At 40.1% G+C, this 20504-nt stretch overlaps 1 protein-coding gene across 1 annotated transcript; it reads left to right on the top strand.

Annotated features, from left to right (window-relative positions):
• Window positions 1-754: 754 nt before the first annotated feature.
• LOC115102836 (ectonucleoside triphosphate diphosphohydrolase 3-like) lies at window positions 755-20030 on the top strand. Its single transcript, XM_029623189.2, has 10 exons — window positions 755-843; window positions 2828-2947; window positions 4872-4989; window positions 6534-6693; window positions 6998-7157; window positions 12109-12339; window positions 13031-13291; window positions 13408-13518; window positions 14265-14402; window positions 18362-20030. Exons 2-10 carry the CDS (start codon window positions 2831-2833, stop codon window positions 18551-18553), a joined length of 1488 nt encoding a protein of 495 aa, XP_029479049.1. The 5' UTR covers window positions 755-843; window positions 2828-2830; the 3' UTR covers window positions 18554-20030.
• Window positions 20031-20504: the final 474 nt, after the last annotated feature.

The following is a 20504-nucleotide window of genomic DNA, read 5'->3' on the forward strand; positions in this document are numbered from 1 at the left end:
CAGGCCTCAATGAAGCTTCAAACCTGTCAGTGTTCAACCTTAACATATAATAACAATATAACAGAATAAATGAACAGATGAACAGGAATGTAATTTACTCTTAACGGGTGGCCAACAAAAATATCTGTAAAACACACCCCTAATAAGCCACGCCTCCAGTGCAGGAACCCCTCAACTAACCAAAGGTGCAAATATGAACAATTGACTAGCAATGGTTCCTTGAGGAACTCCAGGGGTTCCTTGAAGATCTCCAGGGTTCCTCGAGTCACCACGAATTCTAAGAGTATACTATACTGTATGTCAAATAGGTTGGGTTGATTTACTTACCTCACCTGTGTCGGAGGGTGAAACTAAACTTGCTACAGTGCACCCGATATTGGGTCAAATTCTAACTAATGTTCCAGACATTGTTTTCTTCACTGGGTTTCTGTAGAACTCTGCCTTGTGTTTAAACAATCAATAAATGAAACACTTGCCAAACACCCAATTGCAGTCAGTGTATGAGAGTGATCTACTGTAAATATTTAACTCTGGTCGTTATTGCAAAAGAGAATGTGTTCTCAGTGACTTACCTAGTTAAATAAAGGCTGTTGTGTGATAGATTATCTCTATTGTCTATTTCTCGTAATATAATTTAAACAAACATCCACCGCTTTCTTGATATTTGTCTTCTCAGATGGGAAGGGCCTCTGTTGGGTGTTGCTGGCCTGTGCTTGAGGCCCCTCCTTCTTGGAGTACAACTGTTAGGCTGATCAATGAGGAATGAGGAGCTGTATTCTTCAGAACACTTACTTATGCTCTGCTGCTTCCAACTGACGAAGGAAGGTCAACACTCACTCTGAGGTAAGCTAACAGATCTACTCATTCATTCAGAAAAAGACCAGGGGGGATGTATTGTTATCTGCAGGGTAAGATACTGCGTGAGACTACTCATTCTGACCTTTCATATTTAAGCCTATCATTTTTCCTATCCGTTTTTTTTGTGTATTGTAGTTCATTTGAGTAATTCATGAAGGTAATGTAATAACGATTAATTAATAATAACAATACGCTTTATTCCAATTTTATATTGTCCTTTGAAGGAATACACCTTCAAACCATACTGTGTTAATTAAGCAAATGTTGAACTTTAAGAGTTAACAAAATGAACATGCATGTTTAACTAGGTAAAGAGGTGCAGAAGGACAGGTTTTGTCTTATTCCAAGCACCACAGCAAGAAACACTGTCTTGGTGTGCATGTTCTCATGCAACTCTTTAACCGTAGCAAGTCATGTGAATAAAAACATTGCTGGTATTGTGCCTTGCCTTGGGGTGGAGACTGCTCAGTAGAGACGGAGAGTAGTAAGGTGCTTGGGGCATAGTGCCAATAGGTTGGGGGAGGTCAACATCTCACCCTCAGACACTAAAGGCAACATGATACATAGAAAGCAGCAGTATAATGCATTCTCACTGTTCCCAATGAAAGATTATTGGTTAGTTAACCTGCTGAATTCGATATGCATTCTGCTTCAGCATACACATTTCTCCATGTAAGAATGTGCAGGACAGTTAATACTCTGTGGTTTGTATTTTTTCCATGTATGAAGATGAAGTGAATGAAACAACAACATGTTCTGTATCTTAATTCATTCAAATCAGTGATTATGTAAGCTCCTTCAAAGCAGGTAGGCCTAATGCTTTGTGACCTCGATTTTGTGTATACTCCATATGGTATTTGTGGAAGTAGAATAATATATTTGTTGTTGGCTACTTTGTAGTCATCCTTGACATAAGGATGCAGTTACACCAGTGGTTACCAAGATGGTCTGAATTAAAAGGTCAGAGGTTAGGACTGTAACCTTATATGAAACGTCATGTCTTTCAGCAGGCAAAAACTTAAGAGTTGAGTGTTTTGGGAGGGACAACATTACCACTGCACTACATTACATATCAGATCGCTATGCAATTAGAAAAGGTCTACAGCAGGGATACTCAACTCTTACACTACGAGTTCCGGAGCCTGCTGGTGTTCTGTTCTACCTGATCATTAATTGCAAGCACCTGGTATAAATCAGAAGGGAACAATGACAAAATACAGTGGAACTGGTTTCGAGATCCAGAGTTGAGTTTGAGGGGCCTACAGTATCCCTGTAAGAAAGAACAACAGCCTTGTTGTTAATTTAACATTAGAAAACATCCCTTACAAGGTGTGAAAAACATTGGATTACCTCTGAGTCTGTGAAAGGCTTCAGCTCTGGAAATAGCTCCCACAGAGTCTGTCATCTCACAAATGACAACTGTGACCAGTGTGCTTGTTCAGAGAGATAAACAGAAACAGTCACTTTATGGCTAAACTAGACCACTGACAGTCCTGTAGCTGATGACACAGCGCCCATGTCCCAAATGGCATCCTACTCCCTGTATAGTGCACACATTTTGATCAGTGCCTATAGGGCTCTTGTCAAAAGTAGTGCACTTATGTAGGGAATAGGGTGCCATTTGGGACACAAACAATAGGTGATGACACTGACACACAGAATAAAGAGATACTGGTGATATAATTGCTGTATTTATCAGCAGTTGCAAGCATGTAATTACTGTGTCATAACGTTCTCAAAAAAAAAAAAAACAGACAGTTTATTTAGCTTATCAACCAGCTTATTATTAGAATCAGGTGTGCTAGATTACAGGGTTGGTGCCGAAACCTACAGGATGGTATAGCGCTCCAGGAACAGGGTTCAGCAGCCCTGCTTATTGTATTGGGGTTTGTTCAGTCTGTGTAAGGCCTGGACAACATGATAAATGTAAAATGTCAATGGCTAAAACATGCTGTCCTCTGCCCTACAGGAAATGGCAGGCAAGTTTTGGACATATCTAGCTTTCTTCTTTCTCCTGGCTAGTCTGGCTGTCATCATTACTATGTCCCTGATCCAGGGTCATAAGCGTGTCTATGAGTCACGTCTGAAGGTAAAAACAACAAACACATTCCTGATCCTTCTCTTCTCAAATAGCTGTATTGACAGTGTGAAGCATTTGCTAAATGACTAAAAATGTAAATTAATGACCTAGTATTTACCCAGACATCAAGACAATCATCACAAACAGAAGGTGACAGATCAGACTGGGTCTCTACAGCCTGTTTAGGAGTCAGGCCAAACTACAGTGAATGGGGGCAGTTAGCGTAGATGGCATTATAAAGACAAGGGTGGTTTGTATTCATGGCAGGTCCGTGTTGGGGAAACATTTGCTGCGAGTGGGACACACTCGAAAGGAAGGACGAAGGGACACTTGACTAGTTGACTTGATACAGCTTTGGGTAACAGGGTTAATACATGATTTCCTATTAATCAAAAGATGACCAACGTTTAATAACTCTGTGAAATGAATCAATCACCTTTAGTCAGCACACCAGGTCTATATAAGAGAAGGGAAAACTAACTTCAACTCTGCAGGAACTGAGACTCTGAGGTTGGTTCAAATAGTATTTGTTTTCTTTCCAAAAAATTTAGCTGTGCTTTATTTAATCTCGCTTGACGCAATGGAATGGTACTAATGGAAGTAATCCACAAAAGTGCAAAACCTGCCCATCTACCACTCCAGGACAGGCTCAAACAAACACTCAAAGATAGCAAATACTTGGCCTGTTTGAATCCATGTCTGGGTCTGGAATGTGTATTATTGCTGCCTTTTTACATGTTTTATTAGGATCCCCATTAGCCAACACCAATGGCAACAGCCAGTCTTACTCTGGCCTGACACATAACATTTACAATTTACATACATTTAAAAACAATAACATGTAGTGTGGGCATGTGTTTGCATCTATCAGTACATGTCAGTACATACACACAATAAATACACACAATCAGTCCTTTTGGACTGATGTGAGGACAAACTTGAACCAGAATCTAGTTCCAGAGGGCAGAGCAAATCATTTCTATGGATTTGTCTTCATGCCTGAGTGAGTGTTTCGTGTGTTTACAGAGTAGCTGCATTTTTCATGTATTTATGTTCTGTCCCTGTTCTCAGCTTTATGGAAGTAATAATCACACCATAATGGAGTGCAATCATTGTGCTTCTAGTCAATCAGGAACGGAGTGCAATCATTGTGCTTCTAGTCAATCAGGAACGGAGTGCAATCATTGTGCTTCTAGTCAATCAGGAACGGAGTGCAATAATTGTGCTTCTAGTCAATCAGGAACGGAGTGCAATCATTGTGCTTCTAGTCAATCAGAAACGGAGTGCAATCATTGTGTGATAATGATGAGGTATTTGATGGACTGTACTTTAGGGGATAGTGGTTGTTTACCATAACATACATTATTGCCTTTCATTATACAACGATTATGTGCGTGCCACTGCATCATTTCATCATCTAATAGAATCCTCTTACTGTTGGACAGCAATATAGAGTATTTTTTATCAATTGACTTTGACCTGTTTCGTTGTCTGAGTGAAGTAATCCTGCAGCAGGAGGATTTGATCATTCAAAAAAAGAAAATCTGATCATTTCTAACTGGAAATGAGTTTTGATAGGCTAGAGTAGGCTATCATTTAGGTGTAGCCTATGGTTGCATTTCGGATACACTTGTATATCGTAGTAGAGATCAATATCTATCTTGTGTTATTGAGCTATATAAAACAAAGGTTGTGTACGGCTGCATTTCAGATACATTTTTGTACATTTGAATGTTGCAGCAGTAGGCACATTTATTCTGTCTGGTTCTTTAGCGCTTGAGCGAGCGAGAGAGAAAGAGAACTGCGGGTTTTCAGTGAATTAATAGCAAGGCTCATCTGCAACAACAAAGTGATCAAATGAAGATAAAACATCTGTATATGAACTAGCATCTTGGATATGTAGTGTGATTTCCCTGCTCTCCTCTATATGCAGTATGGCATAGTAATCGACTCAGGATCCTCCCGCTCTACTATGTATCTGTATCAATGGCCAGCCGAGAAGCAAAATAACACTGGAGTGGTGAGCCAGACACTCGGATGCATGGTCGCTGGTGAGTCTGCATGTTTTAAAAAAATATATTTTATTGGCCCAACCCTCTTCAGAGAACTAAAGAAATGTTTTATTTTCACAGCTATTTTGTGAAATAAACATTTTACATATATGCACAGTATTACAAAAACATAAATATATGTTTGGGATAAAGACATTAAATGTGGATACATAGTACTGAGACATATCCGGTGAACATGATAGTGTTTTCGGTCCTAACTATTCTAGAGCATCAGCTTTTAATCCCACCCCTCAGCTACTTTCAGCCCATTCCACCTATCTCCGTACACCACCCTCTCTTGATTTCAATGTGACATATATTTTTCAACTGTGCTGTGATGTCTTACATCAATTCTGAACCTTTCCAATCGCATAGTATCCACAAATTGTAAGTTAAAGATGAATATATTTGCTGAGAGTATTATTATATTGCTGATATATTGACTTTTGCTTTCCAAATCGTCCAATGGTACAATTTGTAGGGTTAATTTTAGATGAATGTTGTTCTTTTTCAGCCTCTCCTGAACCTGTGACCCCAACAAGCTACATGGGGGCAAAACCAGAATAAATTATCGAATGATTATGTTAAATCTGCAGAGCTGAGATGGTTGTATGCCTCATATACTGTATACTGTCTAACATTATGCAGCGAGAATGCTGTATAATAATTTACATTTAAAAACGGAGTCTGTATGTTCATATTGAGATGCAGTGTCACTGGTGAGTCTGCATCGTAATGTGATGAACCTGACACATTCTCACACAGGTCACAATCTTGTCCTCATATTTTTTTTCTTGTATTTTACCCCCTTTTTCTCCCCAATTTCGATCTTGTCTTATCGCTGCTACTCCCCAATGGGATCGGGAGGCAAAGGTTGAGTCATGCATCCTCTGAAACATGACCCGCCAAACCGCACTTCTTAACACCTGCCCGCTTAACTCGGAAGCCAGCTGCAGGAAACACTGTACAACTAACGACCAGGGTCAGCCTGCCTGGCCTGCCAGAGCGTGATGAGACAACTAAAGCCCCCCCAGCCAAACTCTCCCCTAATCTGGACGACGCTGGGCCAATTGTGCTCCACCTTATGGGACTCCCGATCACGGCCAGTTGTGACACAGCCTGGGATCAAACCCAGGTCTGTAGTGACACCTCTGGCACTGTGATGCAGAGCCATAGACCGCTGCGCCACTCGGGATGCCCTTGTACTCATCCTTTTTATGAAGATGCCATAATACATTACATTTTGGAAAAGGACTTGCATGTGAAATGCACTTTACTTTTGATGATGTCATCAACTTTATATTTTTTTCTACAAAACATGTACTGCTTTCACAAATGTTGAAACTGGTCTTGTGCTGGAGATAATGAAAATGAGGTTGAAAAGTGGTGGAGTTGCCCCTTAAGCACCTGGTTTAAAAGCACTGTACATTTAATCCAGTGTTGTATAGTGATGCAGACTTGCTAGCTATCTAGTGCATCAATTGCTTGTGACTTTGAGAACAAGTATTGTATGACTCTGAGCTCAGTCTGATTTGATTCCCTAGGCCCTGGTATCTCGGATATGTTAGTTGACAATGCACAGGACCAACAGTCCTGGGTGTCGATCAGAGAATGTATGAACAACATCACAAAAATCGTCCCCGCAGACCAACACAATTCAACCATCCTCTACCTTGGGGCAACTGCTGGGATGAGACTGCTACAGTGAGTTGTGGGTTTGTCTTCCTCCAGTGTGAGCGTACCTGACCAATCTTCTAGGTATGGAGTCCTTTACAGTCTATCTGGCTGACCTATCTCTGTTGTTGCACTTCTGGGAATGGATCCATGGTAGATACAGAAGTAGACTTGTGCATGCGCACACACGCACACACATACTGATCCCACACACAGAATACTAATAGGTTTTACACCATATTTAATCAACCTACAGTAGGCCTATTATTGACCTCTACATTCTCTACTGGAGATAATATACAACCTCAAAATGTATCTCTCTCTTGATTACAAGTTCACAGAATGAAACTAAATCCAATGAGATCTTAAAGAACCTGCAGAACTACCTCCAATCTCTGCCGTTTAACTTCCAAAACGCCTCCATCATGTCAGGGGACGAGGAGGGGCTGTACGGCTGGATCACCGTCAACTATCTGATGGGAAACTTCCTGGAGGTACATTACAATTTTACATTAACTTCAAAACCTTTACAATAACTTTAGAATTACCTAAATATCTCGTAGGCATACAGTGGGGCAAAAAAGTATTTAGTCAGCCACCAATTGTGCAAGTTCTCCCACTTAAAAAGATGAGAGAGGCCTGTAATTTTCATCATAGGTACACTTCAACTGTGACAGACAAAATTAGATTTTTTTTCTCCAGAAAATCACATTGTAGGATTTTTTATGAATTTATTTGCAAATTATGGTGGAAAATAAGTATTTGGTCAATAACAAAAGTTTATCTCAATACTTTGTTATATACCCTTTGTTGGCAATGACAGAGGTCGAACGTTTTCTGTAAGTCTTCACAAGGTTTTCACACACTGTTGCTGGTATTTTGTCCCATTCCTCCATGCAGATCTCCTATAGAGCAGTGATGTTTTGGGGCTGTTGCTGGGCAACACGGACTTTCAACTCCCTCCAAAGATTTTCTATGGGGTTGAGATCTGGAGACTGGCTAAGCCACTCCAGGACCTTTAAATGCTTCTTACGAAGCCACTCCTTCGTTGCCAGGGTGGTGTGTTTGGGATCATTGTCATGCTGAAAGACCCAGCCACGTTTAATCTTCAATGCCCTTGCTGATGGAAGGAGGTTTTCACTCAAAATCTCACGATGCATGGCCCCATTCATTCTTTCCTTTACACGGATCAGTCGTCCTGGTCCCTTTGCAGAAAAACAGCCCCAAAGCATGATGTTTCCACCCCCATGCTTCACAGTAGGTATGGTGTTCTTTGAATGCAACTCAGCATTCTTTGTCCTCCAAACACAACGAGTTGAGTTTTTACCAAAAAGTTATATTTTGGTTTCATCTGACCATATGACATTTTCCCAATCTTCTTCTGGATCATCCAAATGCTCTCTAGCAAACTTCAGACGGGCCTGGACATGTACTGGCTTAAGCAGGGGGACACGTCTGGCACTGCAGGATTTGAGTCTCTGGCGGCGTAGTGTGTTACTGATGGTAGGCTTTGTTACTTTGGTCCCAGCTCTCTGCAGGTCATTCACTAGGTCCCCCCGTGTGGTTCTGGGATTTTTGCTCACCGTTCTTGTGATCATTTTGACCCCACGGGGTGAGATCTTGCGTGGAGCCCCAGATCGAGGGAGATTATCAGTGGTCTTGTATGTCTTCCATTTCCTAATAATTGCTCCCACAGTTGATTTCTTCAAACCAAGCTGCTTACCTATTGCAGATTCAGTCTTCCCAGCCTGGTGCAGGTCTACAATTTTGTTTCTGATGTCCTTTGACAGCTCTTTGGTCTTGGCCATAGTGGAGTTTGGAGTGTGACTGTTTGTGGTTGTGGACAGGTGTCTTTTATACTGATAACAAGTTCAAACAGGTGCCATTAATACAGGTAACGAGTGGAGGACAGAGGAGCCTCTTAAAGAAGAAGTTACAGGTCTGTGAGAGCCAGAAATCTTGCTTGTTTGTAGGTGACCAAATACTTATTTTCCACCATAATTTGCAAATAAATTCATAAAAAATCCTACAATGTGATTTTCTGGATTTTTTTTCTCATTTTGTCTGTCATAGTTGAAGTGTATCTATGATGAAAATTACAGGCCTCTCTCATCTTTTTAAGTGGGAGAACTTGCACAATTGGTGGTTGACTAAATACTTTTTTGCCCCACTGTATGTGTACTGATGTGTGGGTAACTGTCAGTAATGTGTGTAAGTGTATGTAGGAACTATTTTTGGTTCTATTGTTCTTATTTAAAATGTGTGTCGTTCTGTCCTTGAGCTGTTCTTGTTTATTGATGTTCTGTATTATGTCATGTTTTATGTTTTGTGTGGATCCCAGGAAGAGTAACTGCTGCTTCAGCAACAGCTAATGTGGATTAAAAAAGGGAAATTTGAACACAAAATCAATGTTTATACAGTATATACTGTATAAATGTAGGGGGTAGATCAGCTTAAATATTGCAGACAGATTGTGGTTTATGTCAGTGTAATAATTATATGGAAAGTGGAAATCAAAACTGGATGGTTTTGAAGGAAAATATATATATTTAAAATAAAAAAAAAAAAAAAACAATATATATATATATATATATGGGGGGATTGGAAATGATGCAGACAATTATTTCCAATCCCCCACATATTTTTTCTTATTTTTAAAATATATTTTCCTTCTTTATTATTTGACCATAACCCTACCACCCCTCCCCTAATTGAAGTTAACCCATGGACAACAATACTTAGGCTCCTACTTCCAGCTTATACATACCATATACATTTTATGGACACGGTACAGTTTACATCAGTTACCTTTTATTTGATACATTTTTTACCCTTCAGCTACCCTCAACCCCTCATTTATTTCTGAAAAACATCCAGTTTTGATTTCTATTTGCAATTTTTTCTTTAACTGCGCTGTGATGCTTCACAAAAGTTCTGAACCTTACTATTCTCAGTTTCTATAGATTGTAAATTAAAGATGATTTAAAAAAAATAATAGTTATATTATATTATTGATTGAATGACCAGGGCTTTCCATGTCACCCAGCAGTGCTTTTAGCAGAGTTAGCTTTACGTAAATGTGGTGATTTCTCAGCTATTCCTGAACCTGCGACCAAAAACAAGCTATATGTGCAGTTCCAAAACAAGTGACCTAATGAATCTGTCTCCTTGCAGCAAAATCTGCAGAACTGGGATGGTTGTATCCCCAATCCATTAAATTGGTTGCAAGGATTTTGTATAATCATTTAAATGGAAAAACTCAAAGTTTTGAATCCGGCCGCTGTTTTGTATACCAGTTAATAAACCATGTGCTATGGAATCAGCACATCAAACATCTCTTCCCATCTACTTTGCAACCTGTATGGTGCAGCTGTCATTTTTTTGTCCTTAAATGGAACTGGTATATTTTTTTCCCCGGGCGCCGAAGACGCGAATGCCGATTAAGGCAGGCCCCTGCACCTCTCTGATTCAGAGGGGTTGGGTTAAATGCGGAAGACACATTTCAGTTGAATACATTCAGTTGGATAACTGACTAGGTATCCCCCTTCCCCTGTCTTGTCTGTCCCCTAGGGTGTAGGAGACAGTGGTATTCAAAGGTGGGATTACCAAATTTAAAAAGTTTTTAAAATTAAGAGTACATACATTTTTTTATTGGACAATGTACAAACATTTTTATGAAAGATAATTTGAAAACTACAATTTTATTGAATAAATGTGTTTATTGCTTCTCTTAATTTTTATAAAGAGAGCTGAACATTTCAAGAATTGAAGGTTATTTGTTTATGTGAAAATCAAAAAGTACCAATTTTAAGGTTGTATTATTAGATTTCTAAACTAAAAAAATGGGGCGCCCAGAAATTCCTTGTTCCGTTTCCGGTTCTTGTTTTATCATCTCTTCGTATGGGACCCATAACTTAATCGAGAAGCTGACCAAAGAATTTAGTTTTGGGTTAACCAAGATTAGGGTGTAGGGCAGGGCAGATTAGGATTAGGATTAGGGTGTAGGGCAGGGCAGATTAGGATTAGGATTAGGATTAGGTTGTAGGGCAGGGCAGACTAAACTGGGGCCCGTGGGCCAACGTTTGGTTTGACCTGCCAGAATCATTTTTTAAGCTTAGTCAGAGTTAGAAAAGTAGAATACACAAGGTGCAATTTCGAAATTTGGTAGTGCATTAGCAGTCTACAGTTCTACTTGTAATCATCACCAAATGAACAACCAGGCACACAGGGCATGTTCCCTGGAGCCCTGACCTCTAGGGGGCCCCCATTGATTTTGTTAGTCACTCAGAAAACATATGAACATGGCATAAGTCATGGCAAAATGTGTAGAACGGCAGGAAATTCGCTTTAAAACTGCAACAAAAAACACCTCATGGCAAAATGTGTAGAATTGCAGGATATTCTCCTTTGAAACTGCAACATTTTCTCAACTTCCTATGGAAACATGAATAGAATTGCATGAAAATAGTTTTAAAACTGCCACATTTTCTCTACACCTATGGCAAATGTGTAGAATTGCAAAGAATTTACTTTAACACTGAAAAAAAAAATACCAAGAGGGGTGGCACTAAAATGTTTTGCCCACAAGGTGGGTGGGTGGGCCTCCCAACCAAATGTCGATTAGGGCCCCCAAAATGGCGCTTCTGCCTGATGTCTTCCTGAAGGTTCCAATACCTTTCTGATGCATTTCTGTTACTTCCTGCTGAAAATACAAATTGTTACACCTTCCTATTTTCAAGTTATGAGCCTTATGAACATATAGACCATTTCTGTGCCACATAGTTATATTATATTATTGATTGAATGACCAGGGCTTTCCATGTCACCCAGCAGTGCTTTTAGCAGAGTTAGCTTTAGGTAAATGTGGTGATTTCTCAGCTATTCCTGAACCTGCGACCAAAAACAAGCTATATGTGCAGTTCCAAAACAAGTGACCTAATGAATCTGTCTCCTTGCAGCAAAATCTGCAGAACTGGGATGGTTGTATCCCCAATCCATTAAATTGGTTGCAAGGATTTTGTATAATCATTTAAATGGAAAAACTCAAAGTTTTGAATCCGGCGCTGTTTTGTATACCAGTTAATAAACCATGTGCTATGGAATCAGCACATCAAACATCTCTTCCCATCTACTTTGCAACCTGTATGGTGCAGCTGTCATTTTTTTGTCCTTAAATGGAACTGGTATATTTTTTTTATTGATCCAAAAAGATTTTGACCAACTTTGGTCTTCAATGCAGGGTCGACAGACAAGTTTCTTAGCTTCTACAATACTTAAAATAAGACTGTTTTGCGGCTCTATATTGAACCTTTTTGAGGGCCATGCATGAAGCGAGCCATTGAACCCTTCAATATTTATTCTAGCAGTGTAGGGTATTTATCTGAATTAATTTATCACAAAGATCCTAATTGATTTGAAAACATCAATCTATCCTCTGGTTTGTAGAGAAACATATGGAACATGTGGGTGCGGCCTGCCGGAGGGAAGATGGTGGGCTCCATGGATCTAGGAGGGGCGTCCACCCAGATAGCGTTCACCCTCCCAGATCCCAACGCCCGGGGAACAGACATCATGCGGGTCTCCCTCTATGGCTACGAATACAACATCTACACTCACAGCTTCCTGTGTTATGGGAAGAACGAGGCAGAGAAGAGAGTCCTTGCTGCTTTAGTGAAGGTACTGTGTAAAGGGAATTTGGGTTTACTTCAAATAGTATTTGTTTTCTTCTAAATACCTGATTGGTCAAGCCTGGCGTGCGAAATGGACTGGGACTATTCCAGCGGTAAAGTAGTTGAAAGAAAATAAATACTACTTGAACCCAGAATCTGTTAGGATGTCATCCCTCACATTCATTCCTGGCAGCATTGTCAACATGATGATGATGCGGCTGCTTTTATATTTAGCTAAGTGTTGTTTTTTGTGTAATTAATGCAATCCCTCTGGCTAAGTCCACAACACCCATTAATATCTAATTACCACACCCTATGAAATCTGAGGACACCTCATTACCTTGACACTTTACTGTCTCTCGGAGATGAGGCAAAGTGCATTATGGTATTAACCGTATTGATCTGTCCATTTCTATATGGTTTGCTTTGCAAGCTTGGTCGAAAAGTGTCTGTTTTGCTAGGATGGTAGATAATGCATGCACAACTGAAGACAGACATTTTGAGGAGACAACAATGTAAATAGTGGTCCCACTTTACTTATAGTAGTTCTTATACCTGTGTAGCCTAGCAACGCTGTAATTACTACAGTAGACAAGAGGTTCAAGCTCAGCTATTGATCCTTTGGATTCCTTCTTCATGAATGTTCAAGTGACATACTGTAAATACTTTTACTGTGCTCTCTTTGTCTCACCGATCAGAACTCTGAGAACGCTACACATGTGACCAACCCCTGCTTCAATCTTGGTTACAACATGACTGTGTCGGCTGAGTCCATCTTTGGGGCTGAGTGCATAGAGACGCCTGCCGACTACGATCCCAAACAGATGATCACCCTGAAGGGGTCATCAGACAACGGAGCCTGTAGGGATGTGGTGCAATCCATATTTGACCTGACCTGCACGAAGAACTGTTCCTTTGACAGAGTATACCAACCATCCGTGGGACCCGGGGACTTTCTGGTACACGCGCACACGCACACAGACAGACAGACATACTGTATATATAGGGCATATTTTGCAGTTATCCATAAAATATTGTGTCTGTCTGAGCTCCTAACGTGTGTTCCATCCCTCAGGCCTATGCTGGGTTCTTCTACACTGCTCAGGCTGTTGGGCTGAAAGGCATTTCACAACTGGACCAGTGGAACTCCTCTACCTGGGAATTCTGCTCCTGGGACTGGCCCACCGTGAGTCCATGTTGTTGTTGTAGTTGTTGAGGTTTTTGTTGTTGGTGGTGGTAGAGGTCACTCTGCTCCATGGACTGGACCCCTGGGAGTCCTTTTACACTGGCAGCTGGGATCTTAATTTGGATCTTAATTTGAGCCAGTGTGCTACAGCAGGAAAATAATCCTGCAGCAACAGGAAATGTGAATTATTATGTGGATTATAATTAATGTTTTTTTTTGTAAGGGATTATACTTTTTTTGTTAGGGCAAATCAAGTCTGAAATTTCAAAACTAGATTACACTACAAGTTTCTCAGCAACAAAAGAGTGATCATATTAAGATCCTACATCTGTGCAGCAATTTCACATTTATAGCTGTGACAGAGAAAGGGAAGAGCTTGACATTAGCTAAAATAGGGGTAAGCATAGAAGTAAAATATGAGTAAATAGATGTTCTATTTAATGATGTGGGGTAAGCTTAGTCCACCTGAGAAAGAGTGGCCATTCATTCCACTGTACTGTACCATCTGAGGTTCATTTATGAGGACCTTTCCTGGGTGCTGTTTTACATGGAACTTCATACAGACAACAGAGTCATATTTTGTAAGACGGGTGCTGTCCAACAATTATCAAGGTTATTGCAATTATTAGATGGTTATTGTACTATTAGAAATGTATCAGAAGAAATGATTAGAAAATTGCCTCAACACATGGAAACTGTAATGGATAGACAAATGGAATGTTGTTTTTTTTCCCTTCTTTTTTTAGCTCACGCTAAAAAAGGGCTGGATAGATGAAAAATACAGAATGTCCTACTGCTATTCAGCACATTACGTCCAGACATTACTTGTAAATGGCTACAAGTTCAATAAAGACACTTGGAAACACATTGACTTCCAAAAACAGGTAAGTGTGGCAGAATACAGCCAGGTACCTTGGAGGATCCAAACACATGCTTCCAAATGAAACGTTTTTATGGTCATATACTGTACTGCAAAAAGAGAAACCAATATAAATGGTGGGTATACTTTCATTAACAGAGGTCAAGATCTTGACAAGGAAGCGGTTAGAATCGTTTCCTTTGCCCCCAGGAAATGGAACTTGTGATGGAAGTCCAGACCGGAACTTCCAGCTGAAGTCTTTGCCTGTTAGACTCAATGAAGTGTGACATGAAGTTTTTCTTTCAAAATCAAAGCACAACACAGACTGGTTACAGTAGCTTGTTTGACATGATGACAAATGGGGGATTTGTCCCCCAAGATGACGATTCTCTGTTTTTCATTCTTACAAACAAGCGAGCTACTGTCTCTCTGTCCTTTGTGTTTTGGGTGTCAGGAGAAATTGATGCCCTTTGTCCCATCATCAGAGGGGGTTGAAAGGCATGATTTCTTCAGTGGAAGAAAAGACAGATTTTAGAGTCATTTTCCCCCTGGGGGCCATAGTTTGCCTCAATTATTTATAAACGGCAATTACTCTTCTAACTTGTAATGTTCATTATTCATTGTTGTCTTTCAGCCTTTTCCAATAGACTATTGATGTTAAAAAAGAAGGCAGGTCGCCCTTGATACAAGTCAGTATTCCAAGTCCATCCATGTCTGATGATGTTGGGAGACGATGTGGAAACCGGCCAGTAGGGTCAACAGTGAGCGCTGTTATCTTCAATTAGGTTTAGGTTTTGCTAGGGTGTTGTTGACGGGATGGCGGATGGGCATAAGCATCTATAACTTCGAAATTTGACGTTTGAGAAACATGGATGAACGTCTAATTCTGATGTGAGACTGTGAGGGCTTGTAGCAAAAAAAGAGATGATAGAGGATGCCAGAATTGGGAAAAGGGTCAGGATTTCTGAACTCCAAATCGACCACTAGTCCCTACTCTCCTGCCACTCATGTAGATCAGAGAGGATTGGATAGGTGGAAGTAGTAGGGAGATATTTCCACCTAGCCAATCAGAAGGTAATATGAAGATATTAATTAATTACTAATTTTTACACTGTATCCATCCAATCCTATCAGATCTAATGTAGTGCCTAAGATGTAAGGGCTATGTGACCATTTGGAATTGAGCAATAATCTGTTTTTAAGTCTGTTTGTCCCATAAATTTTAGGCTGGGGTGGGGTGATGGGGTGATGGAGATAGGGGTTTATATGTGTGGCAGTGAAGCATTTGAGATTTTGCAAAGATAGGTTTAAATTTCCTCAACTACATAAACCGAGGCAATGCATTCCATGACCTTTGGGATCTGTAGATAAATAAGGAGAACAGATCAGTTGTGCTGAACCATCTGGGGTTAATTTATGAGGACCTCAGGTAGTCTAGTGGTTAGAGCATTGGGCCAGTAACCGGAAAGTTGCTGGATTGAATCCCAAAGCTGACAAGGTAAAAATCTGTCGTTCTGCCCCTGAGCAAGGCAGTTAACCCACTGTTCCCCAGGCGCTGAAGACGCGAATGCCGATTAAGGCAGGCCCCTGCACCTCTCTGATTCAGAGGGGTTGGGTTAAATGCGGAAGACACATTTCAGTTGAATACATTTAGTTGGATAACTGACTAGGTATCCCCCTTCCCCTGTCTTGTCTGTCCCCTAGGGTGTAGGAGACAGTGGTATTCAAAGGTGGGATTGCCAAATTTAAAACGTTTTTCAAATTAAGAGTACATACTATTTTATTGGACAATATACCATTTTTTTTTTAAATGAAAGATCATTTGAAAACTACACTTTCATGGAATACATGTGTTTATTGCTTCTCTTCATTTTTATAAGAGAGCTGAATATTTCATGAATTGAAGGTTATTTGTTGATGTGAAAATCAAAATGTACCAATTTTAAGGTTGCATTATTATATTTTGGGTGAGCTGGGATCGCCATAATTTCTAACGAAAAAAATGGGGCACCCAGAAATTCCTTGTTCCGTTTCCGATTCTTGTTTTATCATCTCTTCATATGGGACCCAGAACTTAATCGAGAAGCTGACCAAAGAATTTAGTTTTGGGTTAACCAAGATTAGGTTGTAGGGCAGGGCAGACTAAACTGGGGCCCGTGGGCCAACGTTTGGTTTGACCTGCCAGAATCATTTTTTAAGCTTAGTCAGAGTTAGAAAAGTAGAATACACAAGGTGCAATTTCGAAATTTGGTAGTGCATTAGCAGTCTACAGTTCTACTTGTAATCATCACCAAATGAACAACCAGGCACACAGGGCATGTTCCCTGGAGCCCTGACCTCTAGGGGGCCCCCATTGATTTTGTTAGTCACTCAGAAAACATATGAACATGGCATAAGTCATGGCAAAAAGTGTAGAACGGCAGGAAATTCGCTTTAAAACTGCAACAAAAAACACCTCATGGCAAAATGTGTAGAATTGCAGGATATTACCTTTGAAACTGCAACATTTTCTCAACTTCCTATGGAAACATGAATAGAATTGCATGAAAATTGTTTTAAAACTGCCACATTTTCTCTGCACCTATTGCAAATGTGTAGAATTGCAGATAATTTACTTTAACACTGCAACAAACAAAAAAAATAACTACCAAGAGGGGTGGCACTAAAATGTTTTGCCCACTAGGTGGGTGGGTGGGCCTCCCAACCAAATGTCGATTAGGGCCCCCAAAATGGCGCTTCTGCCTGATGTTTTCCTGAAGATTCCAATACCTTTCTGATGCATTTCTGTTACTTCCTGCTGAAAATACAAAATTGTTACACGTTCCTATTTTCAAGTTATGAGCCTTATGAACATATAGACCGTTTCTGTGCCACAACGGTTAAATTTTTTTCATTCATCTTTAATACTGGTAATAAGAATGTGTTGATAGGTGTCAAGTTATATTGCTACAATTTGATTCATGCTTGAAGTGTGATTTTACGATGGCTTACTGAAAAGCTGTTGTTTAAATACCCTAAAAAGCTATTGTTTACCTGTCATTTTTCTAAATAGATAATGTCTATTTGTTCAGCCTGTGGCCCATCACTCAGATTATATTTTGGCCCACCAAGCCCAAAAGTTTGATGACCCCTGGTGTAGGGGCTATGGTGTAAGGCAGGGGTCCCCAAACATTTTTGGTCTGTGATCCCATTTTGATATCAATAAAATGTTCGCCACCCCATCATGCAAAAAAAGTGATGTAGTCAACGGCCAATATTAACTTTTTAAATAGGTGCTATGACAGTTTATTACAAATCAGTCTGACAGAACTTCAATCTGAAGAAAGTATAGTTTGAAGTGGCTGAATTGCATCAGAAAGGTATTGGGAGGTTCAGAAGATCACCAGGCAATAATATTGGATCTTCTGTGTAGAAAATAACACATAATTGATGTTCTCCCCCCCCACTATGATTTAGTCTTGTCCACTCTGTTCTAATGAGGCTTGTGGACATTGTGGAGGGAAACAGACACATACATGTTCCTGAGAGTCTCATCTTTCAGTGATGGGGTCATAGTATTTTGTTAAAACAGTTAACAAGTTAAAACAGCTTAAACAGTTCAAAAGATAGAGCCACATGTGTAGGCAGAAAACAGAAACCCCGTTGTTTATTACAACCACATCTAGCGGCTACCAGAAGTTACTGACACAATAAATCAAGCGACCCCGGTTTAGTTTCACTCGCGACCCCATTTTCAAATCAGGAGACCCCTAGTTTGGGAAACACATGTCTGGTTTAAGTGAGTCTGTCTGTCTTTAAACTGTCTTGTCAATCCTCTACTGTGTGGTGTGCCCCCTAGGGGTCGGCAGGGGGGCGCCGGGTAAAATGACCCAAGTGAAAAAGTCTGGGAACCCCTATTCGCAGGTGTAGGGGCTTGTGGTCAATAGTCTGTTTTAAGTGAGTGTCTGTCTGTCTCTCCTCACGCTGTCTCTCTGTCCCCTCCAGGTACATAACACAAGTATAGGCTGGAGTCTGGGCTACATGCTACATACATCTAACATGATCCCTGCTGAGGCCAAGCTGGTGCGTCTGCCCATGGCCAACTCTGTGTTCAGTGGCCTCCTCTTCCTCTTCACCGCCCTCACCATCGTCAGTGTCATGTTTCTGATCATCAAGGCTGTGCGTGCCTGCTACTGACCCCCACTAGAGGGCAGAGTGTTCAAATTACAGTTACACCTAGGGTTGCAAAATTACAGTAACTTTCCCAAAATGTGTTTTTTCCAGAAATCCGGGTTGGAAGATTCCTGGAATCAGGAGGGAATGAGCAGGAAATATGGGAATCCTCCAACTGGGATTTCTAGAAAACCTTGGAATTTTGGGAAAGTTACAGCAGTTTTTCATCCATAGTTACACCTGATGGAGGAAAGTGCTTCTGGTCCCACCCAGACACAGTTACAGCAGGCAAGAATAGAACATGGATAGGAGGAAGGTATTATCACCAGATATTATCATCAGTTAAAGAGATTTAACAGGATCTTAAAGCCCACATGCAGTCTTATTCATTTTATTTTTTAAATCAACACTATATGTCTAATAAATCACTGTGATTTTATTTCATGAAAATAACTCCAAATATATTTGCTATTATTTATTTTCCTGAGCCTCCTTTTGCCATTGAAATGCTCAGTCTGATCGTGTGGGTGTGTTGATACAAATGTAAATATATTTACATACACATCCCTGATTGGCAGATAGGATCGTCTAGACTCTAGACTAGAGCCTACCCCGCTTACCCCTTCAAAGTAGGATGAAACATATGCAAATAAAAGTTGACTGGTCATTGGTCAAAATAATCAGATTGTGATGTCATACTGTGGGCCAAAAACTCCCTCCCACCTAAACAGTGTTGTTTTGACCTCATAGTGTAGAAATATAATTTTAAAAAAGGGGGAAATCACGTTTTGACTGCACTGCCCCTTTAAGCACTTACAAAAGTATAACATATTGTACAAATTGAAATTCGTAACATATCATATGCATTGCAGGGAAATTTAAAAAATTATTTTGCAAGAGGTATCATATCATACAAAATGGATACAATTGTACACAATTGTGCAACTTTTTCAGGGTATTTTGGGGTACTTTCAAAACTACTGGCTGAAATTATACAAAACATAATAATGTATCTTAAGCTGTTAAAAGGATCTCCATTCCATGTGTTTGAGTGTTTTCAGTGAGAAGATACACTTGAGGGTCAGTAATGCATTATAAGATATTGTTCGGTGCTTTAGGCTCATCCCAAACAGATGAATGAGACAATTCTAAGAGATTCAGTGACTTCAAACGCTCAATTGGTCTTTAAAGTATGATAAAAGAGAACTATTAATTGCATAATGAACTGCTGAACAAAAATGATAGTCATCAGCTATACAGTACTGGAGATCAGGAGGTTGAATTAAGGTTGAAGGTAGCATGGTAAACACCTGAAATGACTAAAATCTCTTTATTACATATTTTGCTGGATGGCATGGCATTGTCGGTTATCTACCTCCGAGATCTTGCATGTTTCTCGTCTGATGTACTATATCAGCAAATCCTTGTCATGCGGTCATTTTTTGTTGGTTGAATGTTCCATATTAACAATAAACTGAACATCACCCATGATGTTATCATCTCTAGACTCCAGCTAGTTATATCTGTTTCCTTCCTCTTTTTTTATTTTACCTAGCCTACTTCCCCCTGTAGACTTTATGTATGTGTTCTGATTCACCACACTTGTGTGCACTTGTACTTTCCCCTTCAGAAGGGCGGAGATTTGGGATGCATTTTCCTTTTTAATCCGTTTTTGACTGCAATTCAATGTGCCCTAGGTCAACAGCTACAGTACCAGAAGGGGGCAGTCCTTGACCATAAAGATTTACCTAGTGAGCCAAGAATTGACATCCTTTGTCCATTGTCTTTTAATCCGTTCATGGTTGAAAATCACCTCATCTTCAGAGAAATCAAACAGTTTTTTCTTCATCTCTGAAGAGGATAGAACCCTATGGGCCAGTTTCCCAGACACAGATAAAGCCTGGTGCTAGACTAAAAAGCACTTTCAATGGAGATTAGGTTGAGCATGATTTTTAGTCCAAGACTAGGCCTAATA

This window comes from Oncorhynchus nerka, linkage group LG3 (assembly GCF_034236695.1).
Source record: "Oncorhynchus nerka isolate Pitt River linkage group LG3, Oner_Uvic_2.0, whole genome shotgun sequence".
Taxonomy (NCBI): Eukaryota; Metazoa; Chordata; class Actinopteri; order Salmoniformes; family Salmonidae; genus Oncorhynchus; species Oncorhynchus nerka.

Excerpts from the sequence above, each read along its gene's own strand:
- LOC115102836 (XM_029623189.2), top strand. The coding sequence starts at position 2,831 with ATGGCAGGCAAGTTTTGGACATATCTAGCTTTCTTCTTTCTCCTGGCT. Across the intron at positions 12,340-13,030 it reads TCCTTGCTGCTTTAGTGAAG|AACTCTGAGAACGCTACACA; the intron begins GTACTGTGTAAA and ends CTCACCGATCAG. Across the intron at positions 13,292-13,407 it reads TGGGACCCGGGGACTTTCTG|GCCTATGCTGGGTTCTTCTA; the intron begins GTACACGCGCAC and ends TCCATCCCTCAG.